This window comes from Muntiacus reevesi, chromosome X (assembly GCF_963930625.1).
Source record: "Muntiacus reevesi chromosome X, mMunRee1.1, whole genome shotgun sequence".
NCBI classification, from domain to species: Eukaryota; Metazoa; Chordata; class Mammalia; order Artiodactyla; family Cervidae; genus Muntiacus; species Muntiacus reevesi.
The window spans coordinates 34,976,429-34,993,730 of NC_089271.1; the positions used below are offsets into that span (position 1 = coordinate 34,976,429).

The window sequence follows — 17,302 nt, forward strand, 5'->3', positions numbered from 1 at the left end:
ATAGGAGATATAAACCCCAAAATATTGATAATAACTCTACATGTGAATATATTAAACAATCTAATCAAAAGACAGAAATTGTCAGGTTTGATTTAGGGGAAAAAAACTACAACTCTATAGATTCAAAGATATGATAAGGTTGAAATTAAAAGGATGGAAAAAGTTATACCCTGCAATTCACAACTATTAGAGAATTGGAATGGTTATACTAATATTATTAAAAATAGACTGAAAAAGGTTGCTAAAGAAAAAGATGAGTATTTTATAATGATAATTATAGATTCTCAATCCATCAAGGCCATATAAAAACTATAAACATATAAATACCTAACAAGTGATCCTTGAAGTCTATGAAACAAATAGATTTGAAAGGAGAAATAAATAATTTGGAAATAATTGTTGGAGATTTCAAGACCCCAATGTCAATAATGGAGAAAACATCTAGACAAAAAGTCTATAAGGGTATTAAAGACTTGAAAAGCACTGTCAACCTAGTGGTCTTAATAGACATCTTTAGAGCATTACCAAATAACAGCAGCAGAAAACACACTTTATTTCAAGTGCATATGTAACATTCTCTAGGATAGATTAAATGCTAGACTATAAAACAAGTCTCAAGATTTTTTTTTTAATTTTAATTTGTTTTATTTAGTTTTGACTGCATTGGGTCTTTGTTGCTTTTGCATGGGCTTTCTCTAGTTGCGGCAAGCGGGGGCTACTCTCTAGTTGTGGTGCACAGGGCTTCTTACTGTGGTGGCTTCTTTTGTTACGGAGCACAGGCTCTAAGATGTTTGGCCTTCAATAATTCCAGCTCATGGGCTCAGTAGTTGCAGCTCGAGGTTTCTAGAGTGTGGGCTCAGTGGTATGGTACACTGGCTTGATTGTCCTGCGGCATGTGGGATCTTCCTGGACCAGAGATCGAACCCATGTCCTCTGCACTGGCAGGCAGATTCTTAACCACTAGACCACCAGGGAAGTCCACAGTCTCAATATTTTTAAACATGACTGAAGTCATACAAAATATGAACTCCATCACAGTGAAATGAAATTAAAAACACAACAGAAGGAGATGTGGAAATTTCACAAATGTGAGGGAACTAAACTACATACTCCTGAATAAACCAGAGTCAAAGAACAAATCCGAAGGAAACTTAAGAAGTATTCTGAGATAAGAGAAAATGAAAACATATATCAAAATTTATGGGATACAGCTAAAGCAATGTTTAGAGGGAAATTTATAGTTTTAAATACCTATATTAAATACTATGAACGATTTCGTATAATAGTCTCACCTTCTGCCTTGCACAACTCAAAGAAACTAGAAAAAGAGGAGCAAGTTAAATTCAATTAAGTAGAAAGAAAGGAATACTTAATCTATATTCTCACAGATTAGATGATTTAGATGAAACTGACAATTTCCTAGAAAGATGAAGACTATCCATACTGTAGAAGAAATAGAAAATCAGAACATTTTGTAATTCTTATCAAAAGTTGAATAGTTATTTAAAAATCTTCCCACAAAGAAAAATCTAGTCCCAGATGGTTTCATTGCAGAATTCTACTGAACATTTAAAAAATCAAGACTAATTCTTCACAAACTCTCAGGCACTGTGCAGTTTCGAATCCTGGCTCAGTGGTTGTCAACCTTTCGAGCCACTGACCTATCTCCTTGGAGGAGCTCTTCCAGAAGGCTTTATGCAACCCAGACAGAGCATATATACTTTGGATGAAAGGTTGATGAGGATGAGATGTCCACATTGTCTCAACATTTCACCACCAATTACTACTTTTAACTACAAGTAATAATTCTAATTAATTATTTAATATTCAGAATGGGCAAATCCATGGAGACAGAAAGTAGATTAGTGACTTCTAGGGTCTAAGAGAAGGGGCAAATGGGGAATGAATGCCAATGTTTATGGGTTTTATTCACGGATGATGAAAATATTTAAAAATTAGGTAGTGGTGATATTATACAACTCTGTAAATATATTAAAAACTACTGTGTTACACATCTTAAAACTCTAGATTTTATTATATGTAAATTATACATATAATTATATGTAAATTATATTTTTAGAAATACTGCTATAAAAAATGAAGACATCTGATGGGCAACAACATATTAAATGACCATATTCAGCATCACAAATAATGAGGAACACTAACCTTCTGTGCTTCCTGATGCAGTTAAGCTGGAAGCATACCACAACACATAAGGATTTCTTGCTACAAATGTTTAAATCTTTTCCAGTCAGGAGAGGACAGTCAGAGCAATTCAGACAGCTTGTCTTTAAAATGCCAGTGCCGTGAAGGATCAAACAAGGCTCAGGAATTGTCCTAGAATAAAAGAGACAAAATTCAATGACTGATCCCAATTTGGACCCTGGCATTATTGGGACTCTTGAATAAGGACTATAAAGTAGATAGTATTCTTGTACTAATGTCAAACTTAATGGTAATAATGACAGAATTGTGGTTATATGAAAGAACGCTCTTGTTCTTAGGGGTTATATGCCAATATTTAAAGGTAAATTTGTGTACACATACCTTTTAAGAAAATTAATTGCAAATAAAAAGGAAAGAGAGAGATAAATGTAGCAAAATGGTAATTGATGAACTAAGTACAGGGTATATACATGTGTAAGTTCTGTAAGTTTAGAAGAATTTAAAGTACATAATTGGAAACAGAGGAAATAAATAATTAATGAGAATTATTACATGAACCTGAAATAACAGAGAAAAAAAAGTGTACTCCATACATGACTTTCCACATATTATGGTATTTATTGTTTGATTTATCACAGTAAAATATCAGTAGTTTGTTCATAAAAATTCTGTTTAAAAGAGTGACTCAAGTTTTTCCTAACGTATTTTGCATTGTCCCTTAGGGTGCAGAAGCACCTTTTGTTTCTGTATACAACTACAGAATTTCCACCTCTAGAATTTGCATGTGTCCAACAGGAGAATTTGTTTACATCAGTTTTGTAAATGCTGGTTATGGTTTACTTAGAAGCACATCTGAAGTCAAATATTTCTTCCTGAGAACCCAGGAAAATATTTATAGCTTTTAAAAAAGTCTTTTATTTAAACCAATTTTTAATAAGGACTTATGTAATTTAGCATTATTAGACTAGCTAGAAGTATTATAGTGTGTGGTTTTTAATGAAATAATTGATAAAAAAAAACTATTGAAAAACATTTATGTTTATGTTCATCATCACCTATGTGATTTTATGCTGACTTCCCAGCTTTGAACATCTCTGCAAGACAGGTCTGGAAGCTCACCATTCCTATGCAGTGGCTAATATCAGAGCTTTGTTTCAGGCAGATTGAATTTGAACTTGGACCCTCTCTTTTCTCATTGGGTGAACTTAAACAATTATTGACTTTTTCTGGACTTTGCTATTTTAACCAAAAGCTGAGAAAATTAATAATAGCTATCCTCTCGGACTGTTAGAGGATTTAGGTAAATTAAATGTTAGATGTTAGATGCTCAGCACAGTAGCTGCCACATTTCCACCATGTTTGTCAACATCTGCATCATATCAACTCTGTTGTTACCAGGAATGTCCATCCCAATTTTGGTCTAGTGGAACTGTTCTATTTCACTTATACCTGATTTTTCTATTTAAATCCCAGAATGGAATTGAAATCCATAATGTCAGAGTGCCTTTTCATTTCACTGTTACTGTAATATTGAGTATTTTTAGAGTAAATCCTTTACCATACATAGTTCCTGTTTGTGTGGATTGGCATAGAGAATCCATAAATAACACCATTATTCTTTGATAAAATACCATGAAGCACCCAATTTTCTCAGAAATATTTTTATTATAATGTGTTAGTATTACCGACTGAAAGTCCTTTTTCTGTTTAAATGAATTTTTAATAATATCAATGTATAAAGTGTCCATATTCCCATACTGTATAAGTTGTCCAGTTTCTGTATTGCATGTTCCCAAGAAGAATGTGGTCAAATGAATTTTGTGTATGTTGGTTATTCTTTAAGGAGCATCTGAAATCATATCTTATCATCTGACAGACTAGTTTTATAAGAGAAAAATAATTGATATTTATTCCCATTTTATTCTTATAGTGAAATTTTATTTCAAAACATATTTTCCTTAGTTTTGTACCATTTCATAAATATTTCAAGTGATAGTGCTTCTTTCGTTTGTTCATTTGGTTAGTTGTCTTGGGTAGTGTTGTCCGCAAGCTAACTTTTAGATGAGACCTCATGGATACCTTATTTATTAGGGAAGAACACCCAGAGGGAAAAAAAAAAAAGTAAGGAGGTAAGGGAAGCAGAACCAGGAATCAGTCATCCCAAATACATATGAAAATTGAGTCCCAACCTCACTTTGTTCCCTGGAGTTCTTTGCAGATGAGGTTACCATTGTACAGTTTTTGTGCTATTGGAAGCAAGATTGTCAGACTATCAAACTCCCACAGCATACAGGCATGGGCTGCAGGATTACTCTGAGGACCATAAGCTCCTAAGGCAGTTGGAACTTTCAGTAGCTCCAGTAACCCAGTAGTAATTCTCTGAAGAAGGTAACCATTACCCCACCATGCCCACCCAGAGGATGGGAGTCCAGCACAAAGACTACTTCCGGGGATAAGAACTTAAGGACAGAGCACCCACAGGATTTTCTAGAGCTGTCTTTTTTTCTTTCCTTTTTTTTTTTCTCCTTCTATAATCACTGTTAAAACAAAATTAACATTTTTGGTTCTAAGATAGCAATGATGATGGTGTCTGTTGATAAACTATATTATTTAATCTGAAAAATATCCTTAAACATAGTTGGTCAGTTAATGGAGTTTTGATTGGTCGCTACACTTGGCATAAATGCATAGTATGTAGAAGTAATGATTCATGCTATCAAGGAATTTTAAGTTTCATTTTAAGAGGGAAATCATGTGGAAAAAATTACATATAAAAACACAACCTAATCCTGAAGAGGACAATCTAATGCATGTGTTTAGGATGAGGCAAGGGAATGACTAGGGTTGGTTAAACAAGACAATGTTGAATCTGTATATTTTGCATAATATTTTAATACACACTAATTAGTAAAGGTAAAAACAATGCATTTCTTATGGGAAAATATCTTATGCAGAGCTGAGGTGAAAATCAGTTCATTTACATATAGCATGTTTATTTTAATGTCCCTTGACAACTCATTATATTCAGCTACAGATTTTTATTAGTCTCATTCTATTCTGTATTTTACTTGCAGTCTATATTTTACTTGTGTTCTATATTTTACTTGTGTTCTGTATTTAACTTGGATTATAAAATGAGATTTTATCATTCTACCTTGGCCAGTGACCATAATAAGCTAGATAGAAGAGGTAGTTTGATAGCTGGTTCAAGAGTAAAATTATCTTGATATGCTATAATGCAGAACTGAAACCAATAAGGTGATATTACAGTGATATAGATATAAAATATAGTATTTATATTAAAAAATCAGTTGCACAAGGATAGAGTTGTCACCTAAGTTAGGTCCAGTATCATCTAAGAGTGTTTTGTGACTGGTGAAAATGACAATTTCACAATGCTTTCATAAAATAGAGTATGCAGCCTGTGGAAGGTAATATTACTTTGTACTGGTTGAACAGCTTTTACAATATTACTTTCAATCCTCAGACACATTTAAAGGATAAACACAAAACAAAAGATCATCTAAAGAAGTTAGGCGGTATGTGAAATATTTAAAGGCCTTGAAGTTGAAAGAACCCTTGAGCATTCTAAATGTTTTTAATATGGAAAAGAGAGCTTAGAGAAGATATAGTGAACTGTATTTAAATATTTGAAGGAATGTAATGGAGATTCTAGGTTGTAGATATGATTTTGTGTTGCCCTGAAATAGAATTTGTGAGGTTACAGTTCTCTAGATATGAAATGGCTTGTTTCTGAGTCATGAGTGTCATGCTGGTCCTCTGAAGCTAGATACCATTTGTCACAGATTCTATGGAAGAAGGTGAGTGGATTAACTCTGAGGCTCCTTCAACTCTAAAATTTCCTGAATCTGTTTGCGAACCTGCATAATTACAAGCTGTGTTTTAGAGCACACTTGAAAGTGAAATTTACCATCTCTGCTAAAAGCTTTAAAAGTAAATATTTTTACACCATTAAGCTAGATACAATAGGTAGTTAAGAAAACCAAAGTATTGATAGAAGGAAAGAAAAATGATGACTAATTCATGTCTTGATTATTATAGACATCCAGGATAGCTAAAATTTTTTTTCATTGTGTTTACTGCATCTAAAGATTTTAATTTATTGAAATGCAATATTTTCACTTTTAGGTTTTCACTTCCAGTTACTGCAACAGCAGAAAACTGCATGCTTACTATTTATTCATATATGGCAATTCATCTTGATGAGCAAAAAATTATTGTAAAATATGGTAAGTTGTTATAAATTGGATTTTTCATTCCCATTCCATAATAGAATGACTATTATTTCTTTTTTAATTGAAGTATAGTTGATTTACAGTGTTGTGCCAATCTCTGCTGTATAGCAAAGTAACTAATACACATATGTATATATTTTTTATATTCTTTTCCACTCAGACACTCATGACTCAGGCTTATCAGAGGATATTGAATATAGTTCCATGTGCTGTACATTGTTATTTATCCATTCTGAATGTAATAGTTTGCATCACAACCTCAAACTCCTAGTCTGACCCTCTCCCTCCCTGCTTCCTCTCTGAAAATACAGGTCTGATCTCCATGTTTCTTTTTTATAGATATGTTCATTTGTGCCATATTTTAGGTTCCACATATAAGTGATATCATATGGTATTTGTCTTTCTCTGTCTCACTTACTTCACTTAGTATGATAATCTCTAGGTCCATCCATGTTGCTGGAAATGGTATCATTTCATTTTTGATGGCTGAGTAGTATTCCGTTGTCTATGTGTATATATATGCCATATCTTCTTTATCCATTCATCTGTTGATGAACATTTAGGTTATTTCTATGTCTTGGCTATTGTGAGTAATGCCGCTATGAACGTAGGGGTGCATATATCTTTTTGAATTACAGCTTCATCTGGATATATGCCCAGAAGTGGGATTGCTAGATCATATGGTAATCCTATTTTAGATTTTTTAAGAACCTCCACACTGTTTTCCATAGTGATTGTACCAACTTACACTCCTACTGACAGTGTAGAAGGTCTCATTTTCTACACACCCCCTCCAGCACTTTCAACTGTTAAATTGAGAACAATGGATAGTGCAAAAATTTTTTCCTGTGTAGATTGTTAAAGGCTTAAGTTTCAGCGCTGAATTGCAGGTCTTGTCTGTTTTCAAGTTTTCTCATCTTCTCCACTTGCTTCAAAAGTTTACCACTCCTGTGAAACCTATTCAATCCTGTTCTGCCTCATTCTTGGGGGGCTGAGACTTTTCAGAAGAACTGGAGGCCATCTGGCAGGAACACACTGACTTTTCAAGTTCCAAACATGCCTTACCCATCATCTGTCCCATCACAAAGCCAAGGAAAGAAGAGTCTTTCCTGCCTTAGGCTGTCCTTTATCTTAGTCTCATTGTCCAGGGACCTTCCTTAATAAACTAACCTTGCTCACTCTTGCCCTTCAACTTCTGCTTCCCTCTTAGCTACTTTGGGTGAGTGTGCAGGATGACAGTAGGGAGTTAAGAGGAGACTGTATCCCTTCATTGAACAGGCTTGTTCCCAAAGAGGAAAAAGAGTGAATACAAGCTATGCTTGCCTATTTACCAATCCAATAAACCACTCTATTTTCCACAGAGAGGGAGACAAATAGCAGAGGAAATTAGGCAGTTAGAGCCTTTAAACTGTTGTCTCTGCACTACTGAAGAGCAGTTTATACTGTTGACCCACCCCACTCCCCTCATCAAGCTCTAAAGTGAAAGTGAAGTCGCTCAGTCGTGTCCGACTCTTTGCGACCCCATGGACAGTAGCCTGCACCAGGCTTCTCCATCCATGGGATTTTCTAGGCAGGAGTACTGGAATGGGCTGCTATTTCCTTCTCCAGCATCAAGCTCTAGGCTTCCACATACCCTGGGGTCTCTCCTTATTATTGCTGTGATTGTTCCTTCTCTGCACGTGTGTATTATAAATTTTGCACACATTTTCAAAATTTTAAAGATTTTTCTGACAAATTTTGCTGCTATATTCTTCTAATATACTGGACGGATGGGATGTGAGATATCAAATAAGACAATGTAATAGAAAGAGCAGAGGATGAAAAGTTGCAGTACCTGGGTGGAAATTCTATTTTGTGTTCTCACCTCACCATTTTACCATAAGCTTTTATCTTTAGTACTCAGATCCTTAAGCATCTGTTATTAAACAAAATGTGCTTTATGGGGGAGCAGCATGATACTAGCGGTGTGTTTATAAAAAAGAAAGGCTTTTGTGAAGATTCTTAGACTATAAATAACTGGAATGTGTTATTATTGTCATTTTATTATTATTGGTATTAGAACTTATTACTTTACCACTTTTTTCTATTTTTCATAATGCCCCCTCCCCAAAAAATGAGGAATTATTGAACAAAATACTGCTATCTCTTTAGAAGGAAAAAAAAAATGGAGTCTTTGTATTTGTATGATAATTGTTTAAAATAATATATCCATTTGGGTAAGCATTACTATAGAAAGATACCATGATTCTTAAATAAGATATCTTCAGAAATATGCAGGCAATGATTTATAACATATATTTAGTGCCTTCCAGGCATATGATATTTTGTGCTGAGTGCCTTATATTTGTTATTTCATTTAGTCTTCCCAACAACCATGGTTCAATACTCTTATTAATCTCACTTTGCAGATTAAGAAACAGTCATAAATGACCAAAATTTGATAATGTTCATATCCAATAAATTTATTTTCTTAATTAAAAAAATGAGTCATAGGGAGGATGAGCACATTGCTCAGGGAATTCTAACCAAATTTATGAGACCTCAGAGCCTCCATATGTAGTTTCTGTGCTCTAGAGAATGATACGTTCAGTAAAGGTGAAATCTTAAAACATACTAAGTATATCCAAAAGTAAAGAAGTATGACTTATATGTAATAAAAATCATTAAGTTGTTAAACTTAATATGTCAAATAAAAAAGTATCATATGAATCCCTGAGTTTAGTTGAAGTGTACAGATGTGGGTTTGTACCCCACTAGGAACCTTTTGTCATTTGATGTTGACTTGAAAAGGTACTATCTAATGCAGTATCATTCTGGCAAAATGACTCATTCTGTCATTGAATTTTGTAAGGCTTCCTTCTATGGAGTCTGCAGTGACTTAGCATTGTGGAGATGTGCATACCTACTGGGCAAAGGTTCTCTGGCAGATTCTGAATGGCTTTGTACTGAAAGGGTGGAAGAAACTTAGTATATACCAAATTACTTATATGTGTTGCTGCCTATAAAGTAATCCTCAAAACAAACACATGAGTTCAGAGCCCTTGATTTCATTTTATGGATAAAAAACAGATGTTTCAGAGAACTTGTATAATGTACACATGATTTACTAGCTCGGGAGTTGTGGTGCAAAACTTTCATGTTAGATCTTTTTAATTGCACAGGCCATGCTTCTCTGATGGAATAACATTCTGTATATATGTGTTGTATTAAACATTTTATTGTTATATAATATATATTGTATTCTTATATAATATACATACACATATATATGTGCATGCATATGTAGATAGATAAGTAGATATGTAGGTAGATATCTGGCGGTAGGTTATATCTGCTTCCTTTTCTTGTTCAGCATTGCCTGTGGTTGTTTGAATTACCATCGTGGCCAAGTCACAGCAGCTCTAACTGGAATAGAGATCAAAAGCTGGACAAAATGGAATCATAACCAAGCAATGCTTTCATTTCAGAAAATTAACTAGAAAGAAATTACTTTGTTAGTGACAGTCTTTTTATGTATGATTTTGAGCACTATATATAGTAATTCTAAAAATTTGGGTGTAGAAACGTTTAAAAGACTGTATGTACTTGTTTATGCTAAAGTTGAACATTGTTCATTCTCCAGTAACTTTGATATATCATAATAATTGCCTTATAAAGTTCATTCAGTTCAGCTCATGTCACTCTTTATTTTCTTCTTATTATACATCTTATTCATGAGTAAGGGGAACTTAGATTTTTTATTTTGTACTATATGTATGTGTGTATGTATATATATATATATACATATTTACTGTAATGTTTATATATATATATATAATTATGAAATTCAGGTTCAGTAATTTGATAGTGAATTCACAAATGCTTGTTTGACCTACTCTGATCCAATATGTCATTTGTAGAAAAGGATGCCAGTTCTGTGAAGGCTGAAAGCAAGAGTCTGCTTGCCAGTCGAGAAACTGGCTTACCCTCTACTGCTCCTGGTAAATGTAGTGGTGCTGAGCCTGCAAAGAGAAAATTGTTTGTTGGTACGTGGCAAATACATAGTGTACTTCTCCAAGCCAGTCCAAAACATTATCTGTTTAATATTATTTGATTCAAAACTTAGACTTTTTTCAAATAATAAGAAATTCATGAAGAAAGCTGAATTTGTCACTAGTTTTGAGAGGGTCATCTGCTTTGAAGGGCTTCCCTGATGGCCCAGACAGTAAGGAATCTTCCTGCAATGCAGGAAACCTGGGTTCAATGCCTGAGTTGGGAAGATCCTCTGAAGGAGGACATACTCACTCCAGTATTCTTTCCAGGAGAATTCCATGGACAGAGGAGCCTGGCAGATTACAGTTCATGGGATAGCAAAGAGTCAGACACAACTGAGCGACTAACACTTTCACTTTCTGCTTTGGTGCTCTTTCCAATGATTTAGAGTAGAAATTCTCTGTTTTTGGCTCATGATAGGCTTAATATCTTAATATTTTTCTCTTAAGCCAAAAGCTGTACCAAGCAGTTCCATTCATTAGTTTGGTAGAAAAACCTAGAGTAGTAGTATATATGATATGAAGCAGATGGTATAGTGGTATTTAACTAAAATGTTAAATATCTGGTAGAGCCCCTGTGAATTTGCTGAGACTCTCTGTACAGGTACTCTTTGTACATAATTTGCAAACTGCTGAACTCGGGGATCATTTCCTAATTAGCTGGGTCCAATGTTGCTTATCTTAGAAATAGATGTACGTGCTAAGTCGCTTCAGTCGTGTCTGACTCTTTATGACCCTATGACTGTAGCCCTCCAGGCTCCTCTGTCCATGGGATTTTCCAGGCAAGAATACTGGAGTGGGTTGCCATGCCCTCCTCCAGGGGATCTTCCCGGCCCAAGGATTGAACTCACAGCTCCTGTGGCTCCTGCATTGCAAGTAGGTTCCCATTGAGCCACCCGGGAAAAACATGTTGCACACAGATAAATATGTGAACTTGATATTGTTACTTGCAATTAACTTTTCAAATATTCCTTTCTCTGGGTGTGGATAATATTGAAAATTTTCCCTTAATTGAGTGGACCAAGTCAAATTAAATGCTGAGAGGTTTTGAAATGAGTGTGTGCTTGTACAATTACATCGGCAGATATTTTTGAAAACCAAAGGATGATAAAATCATTTTATATTCTTGAAAATTTCTTTGGCTTGAACATGTTTTTTATCGAAGTGCTTCACTTGGACAGAAAGTCATTTTGAATCCAAAACCAATTTTTTGTTTTTATAAGTTATTCAGCTAAAGTTTAATTCTGTCTAATAAGTAAAACTGAAGAATTGTCTAAATATTTTACATATGTAATATAAAATGAAAGCTTCCATTTCGGGGAATGTTACGACATGAAGAAAATTTAATAGTTTTCTTTATTGAAACATATCTTTTTAAAGTATTTCTGTTGGCCATTTGAAAATAAGGTTTAATTTTAAGCTACAGTAAATTGATCAGAGTTTCTTTGAGAACATAGAATAATTTGCAGAATGAGTTCCATTTGTCTGCATACAGATAGAACTAGCTGACAGATTATTTTACCTTATTGTCAAATAATCCTTTTTTATAAACAAATGTGAATTTTAGGAATGGAAATAATACCTGAAAGATTAAAGTCAAGCAAATATGAAATGCCAAACAAAGGCAATAGATTTATGAAAAAGGAGGCAAAAGACAAGGAATTCTTTTCTCCTAAAGAAGGAACAAGGACATATGACTTCTTTCTGAAGACTATAAATGCAGTTCAGACCTGGTTCAGTCTTTTCGGTTGGCCCGAAGGACCTCATTCTCTTCATATTCCAGAGACTGTAAGAAGGTAACAGCTATGTTGCTCTAACATTTCTCTATGTTTGCCTTGTATCATATATCTATTTAGTGAGATTGTTTGAAGTGAAACTCAATGTTAATTTATTCTAAACTGATCAATTATGAGGAGACTATTAGAAAAGCGAAAGGATGCAAATAGAAATTTTTGAGTATGCATGTACTTTTAAATCTCTTCTAAACATCCAATGATTTGGAGCAAGCCCTGAAAGTCTCTGAACCTCAGTTTCCTCATCTGTGAAATGAGAATGGTTGATATGGGCAAGATATCCTTTTAAACTTGAAAAAATTAGAAACTGTATAGAACAGGATTATTTTATTTCTGTATAAATGAAATTCAGCTGTCTATCAAGAGTATCATCAGGGTGATGGATAGTAAATAGTGTTAGTGAAGAGGGAAGACACAATTTCTTTGATACTATCTCCTGTTTGACAGTATCTTTACCTCTTTGTGTTGTTTTATTACTCAGAATGTTTAAAACAGATAACTGCATTGGTCATATCAAGTCACTTAATTATATTGTTAATTTTGACAGGAATTTAGGCACCTCTGTTGTTAATACTGGTGTAGTGGTTCTTAGAGTTTTCCTACCTCCTTTTTCATCACTGGGGTAACTTGCTGACACCATAGGGGCAAGTACTAATCTGTGTAACTAGACAAGCTGTATTAGAAGTTTTGCTTCTATACACAGGTGTGAGCTTGGTTACTCTGTTTAGTTTTCCTGTATCTTTTTCAGTTTTTTAATAAATATTATCAGCGTCATAGACTGAATGACTAATTTATAGACTCAATCATAAACCATCTGACTCTAGGGAATTTTTTAGAGAAATTATTCCCTTTTAATTTTTCAGTTTTCTGTTTTGTTGTTTTTTCCTACTGAAAAGTGTATCTAGTTTTAGTGTATTCTAATTATTTTTTTTTAATTTTCAGAGAAATCATCGAGCATTTACAATTCATTATGTAACACTTGTAACTAGTAGTAGTATGGTTTGTATGTTTAAGATCGCTATAATTTTAATTTTATATTTTCTTGATTTAGATATTTTACTTTTATGTCTCATAATGAATAAGCTGTTAGATTGATTTATTCATCTCTACATTTTCTAAATACTGCTGATTGGTTTTCTTGTGATTTACTTTTCCTTTAAACTTGAATGGTATGCTTAATTATTTTCAGGCCTATAAATTTATTTCTATTCCACATTGAATGCATCCCAGAATTTTTGCTATTAAGCATTCTCATTTTTTGTTGCTTTTGATAGAGCTTATGATTTTAATTTTCAGTTTCTAATATTTTACTATAATATTGATTGCTAATTTGTTGTATGTTATTGCATTCTTGTGTCATTATTTACTTGCCGATTCTCACTAATTGTTGGGCATTTACTTCTGTTACTTTGTTTGGTTATTTTCTTAAAAACAATGCTAAGATTGAATGTGTCTGTTTACAGGTGGTAGCAAACATTTCTAGATGTTATATAGGAAGGTTCTCAGAGGCAGGATCACTTTATCAAATAATAAAAGGTTTGAAAAGCTCTTACAGTTTGGGATGATTTCCTAGTAACTGTTCTGTTTTTTATCCCTACCGGTGACTTTGTGGGTCTCCTTGTTTCCTGATGGAACTGAGAAGTTTGATTTTTTTGATAAATGAGAAGTAGCTCATGCATACAGCCTGGGCAAAGGCAGTTCTAGAGGAGTAGGAGGGCCTCTAGCTCTGGGAAAGAAGCTATTCACAACCAAAAGACTTTGAATTGTTACATTGTCCAAGTAGCAGTGTTACTGAGTGGTAAATCTTTGGAATTTTTGGATCATGGACTCTCAGGCTAAGAAGATAGTTTTACACGGTCATGTAATGTTGCCAATAGTTGACCCCCTCCTCCTACATTATCCCATACAGCTAGAATCATTCAGTATTTCTGATGAGAAATTTGATGTAATATTTTATGAGTGTGTATGTTCAATCGCTCAGTCATGTCCGACTCTTTACGCCCCCATCTTTGCGCTCCCAGGGGTTGTAGAACGCCAGGCTTCCCTGACCTTTACCATCTCCCGGAGCTTGCTCAAACTCATATCCATTGAGTCAGTGATGCCACTGAACCATCCCATTCTCTGTCGTCCCCTTTTCCTCCTGCCTTCAATCTTTCCCAGCACCAGGGTCTTTTCTAATGAGTTGGCTCTTTGCATCAGATGGCCTGATTTTGTGAGTACCACGTTCATTCTCTCAAAGTTATTTTATGGTTTCCATTATTTCTGCTAATCTATTCTGCAAGTTATTGAAGTAAAATCTGAGTGTGGGAACATTTTATATGATATTGATATATTGATATTTATATATATATTGATACATTGATATATCAATCTACTTGGCTTTCAGTAGACCCTCTCACTTAGAAAACTCATTTTTAACTGTTTTTCTCTGCCTCATGTTCTGCTGTTTCCTTCCCTTTGTTGTCTCTATTTTCTCCATTCTCTCTTTCTTAATCTCCTCTTAGAATGATGGTGAACTTCCATGACTGATTCAAATATGCAGCTGTAATATACGTTTGTGGTGCATTGCCAGTGGAATGTCTTTCTTTATACTTAGTAATGCTTTGTGCCTTAAATTCTAAGTTGTATTTTATTAATATAGGCATTTTACTTCTGGTTAATATTTACATAACATTTTGAAGCTTTTACATAGATCTTAATGGTTATGTTCTCTTTGTATACCCTATATTTAGCTTGTTTCATATTCTTTTTCCTTTAATTCAAGTTTTCAGTTTGTATAAATTTAATGCAAATACTATGAATTTAGATTTAGATCTGTGATGTTTTTAAGTTCTTCTGTTTTTCTGTCTACCCTCTCTCTCCTTTTTTGCCTTCTTTTGCACTGATTAACTGTTCTCTTATTTCATGATTTATCCTCTACAAGCTTAGAAGTACACTTCTATAATTCTTTTAATGATTACACATAATGGCATACATATATTATTGAAGTCTTATCATAATTAATAAATTTATTCTCTTCCCTGATGTTACAGGGAATTATATGTTAACTTTATCTTCTTCCTTCCAACATACACTATTGTTGTAGAATTATATACTTTATATATATATATATATATATATATATATATATATATATATATGTAAAATATCTGGAGTGTATGTATACCCTGGATATTGATGCTATTATTATAATCAGTCAACATTTGCTCATATATTTACTGAGTTAATTTTTCTTCATTCTTTTTATATCTTTAATTTCTCACTCAAGATGATTTTCTTCCTCTCAAATAATTATCTTTAGATCTTTGCATTAAAGTCATCAGTAACAAATTCTGTGTTTTGTTTCTGAAAATAGCTGTATTTTTTCCACCTTTATTCTAATTGTATAATTTGGTATAGGATTTAAGGTTGGCAACTATTTTCTTTAAGCTTATTTAAAATATGTTATTTTCTTCTGTATTCCATTTCTGTTAAGTCATCTGAAATTTTAATTTTTACTGCTTTGAAGATATTTTCTTTTTGTGGGTAAGCAGAGCACTTTAAAGAGTTTCTTTTTATATTTGGTTTCAACAGCTTTACTCTGAAGTGCCTAGGTAAGTTTTCTTTGTAGTTATTCTTATTGGGATTCATAGTGATTCTTTCATCTGTAGTTTGATTTTTTTGTTGTTGTTGTCAATTTTGAAAGTTTTCACCCTGTGTCCTTTCAAGTTATGTGACTGCCGCATTCTTTTGGGCTCCTCTTCTTTGCTCAATCTCCTATATTTCCATCCTTTTGTTGTTCTGTATTGCAGTATGGTACTTTACTATAGCCTGTATTTCAGTTCATTAGTTTGCTTTTCACTTGACTTAACCTGCTGTTAAACTCATCCATTGCTCTCTTAATTTTACTTACTGGATTTGCTTATCTGTAAATTTTCCATTTGGTCTTTTTTTTCATATAATTTATAGTTCAGTGACAAGATTCTCAATTTTAAACATCGTATATGCACTGAATTTAAAATCTGTGTCTTATAACTATTATAAATGGGACCTCTGTGAGCTCACTTATTATTTATTATTTCTTTCACTTGCACTTATTTTTCCCCCGTTTCTATTTGTTCATTGATTTGTTTTAATTCTATTTTGGTCTATCATTTATCTTTTTCATAATTTTTTCATAGAAATATTTTAAGGCCCATGATGGTGCTAATTTTGTCCATAAAGTATTTGATTTGTTGGTGATTTCAGGATATACTAGGTTTATTATTTTCAGAAGGTTGAGGAGAGAAAAGTCAAATAACTTTCATAAAGTCACAGAATAAGTGTCAGAGCAAGGCTTTGAGGAACGATACTGAAACCCTTAAAACTTATAGTTTCTTTTGAATTTGCTGTATATCCCTACTAGCTACTAAACTAGAGAACTGCCATTTAAAATGGCCCCTTGGGGACTTTTTATTTGTTAGTCTAAGCTAATGATGCATTTGTGATTTTTATTGCTAGCAACCAAATACGCAGAATAGTATTAGATCTTTCATAAACTGTAGGTAGCAAGAGTTGGTTGGACTTTTTTTTTTTTTTTTTACTCCATTTGAAAATTAACATGCATCACAACTTGGTATGTGAAGTATCAGGAAATAGAGATTGTATCATCTTACATAAGTAGCAGAAAAATCACAACTTGGTATGGGAGGTATCAGGAAATAGAGATTGTATCATCTTACTTAAAGTGCAGAAAAATATATGGAAACAATAGCTCTCTGGACTTTATCTTTAAGGTGAGGATCCCCACTCATGTGGCCAATGTGGAGGATGTGCCCTTCTAAGTATTAAAGTATCAATATTGAGCAAATGTATATAAATGTGTCTTTGTGTGTGTGTGTGTATGTGTGTGTGTTTGATGAATGTTTGAAATGTCTTATAAATTATTGTAGGCATTATTGTCTCCAATTTATACTGTACAAAATTGAGTTGAAAGTGAAAGTCACTCAGTCGTGTCCAATTCTTTGTGACCCCATGGACTGTATCCATGGAATTCTCCAGGCCAAAATACTGGAGTGGTAGCCTTTCCCTTCTC

The 17,302-nt window shown here is 33.6% G+C and overlaps 1 protein-coding gene across 1 annotated transcript in view; it reads left to right on the plus strand.

The window, feature by feature from the left end:
• The window catches only part of CFAP47 (cilia and flagella associated protein 47), a 490,506-nt gene that overhangs the window by 158,009 nt on the left and 315,195 nt on the right, over positions 1-17,302 (plus strand). Inside the window, exons 27-29 of the mRNA XM_065916701.1 lie at positions 6,319-6,419; positions 10,325-10,450; positions 12,024-12,252. Coding sequence (XP_065772773.1) covers positions 6,319-6,419; positions 10,325-10,450; positions 12,024-12,252 — 456 coding nt within the window. The remainder of the gene's footprint in view (positions 1-6,318; positions 6,420-10,324; positions 10,451-12,023; positions 12,253-17,302) is intronic.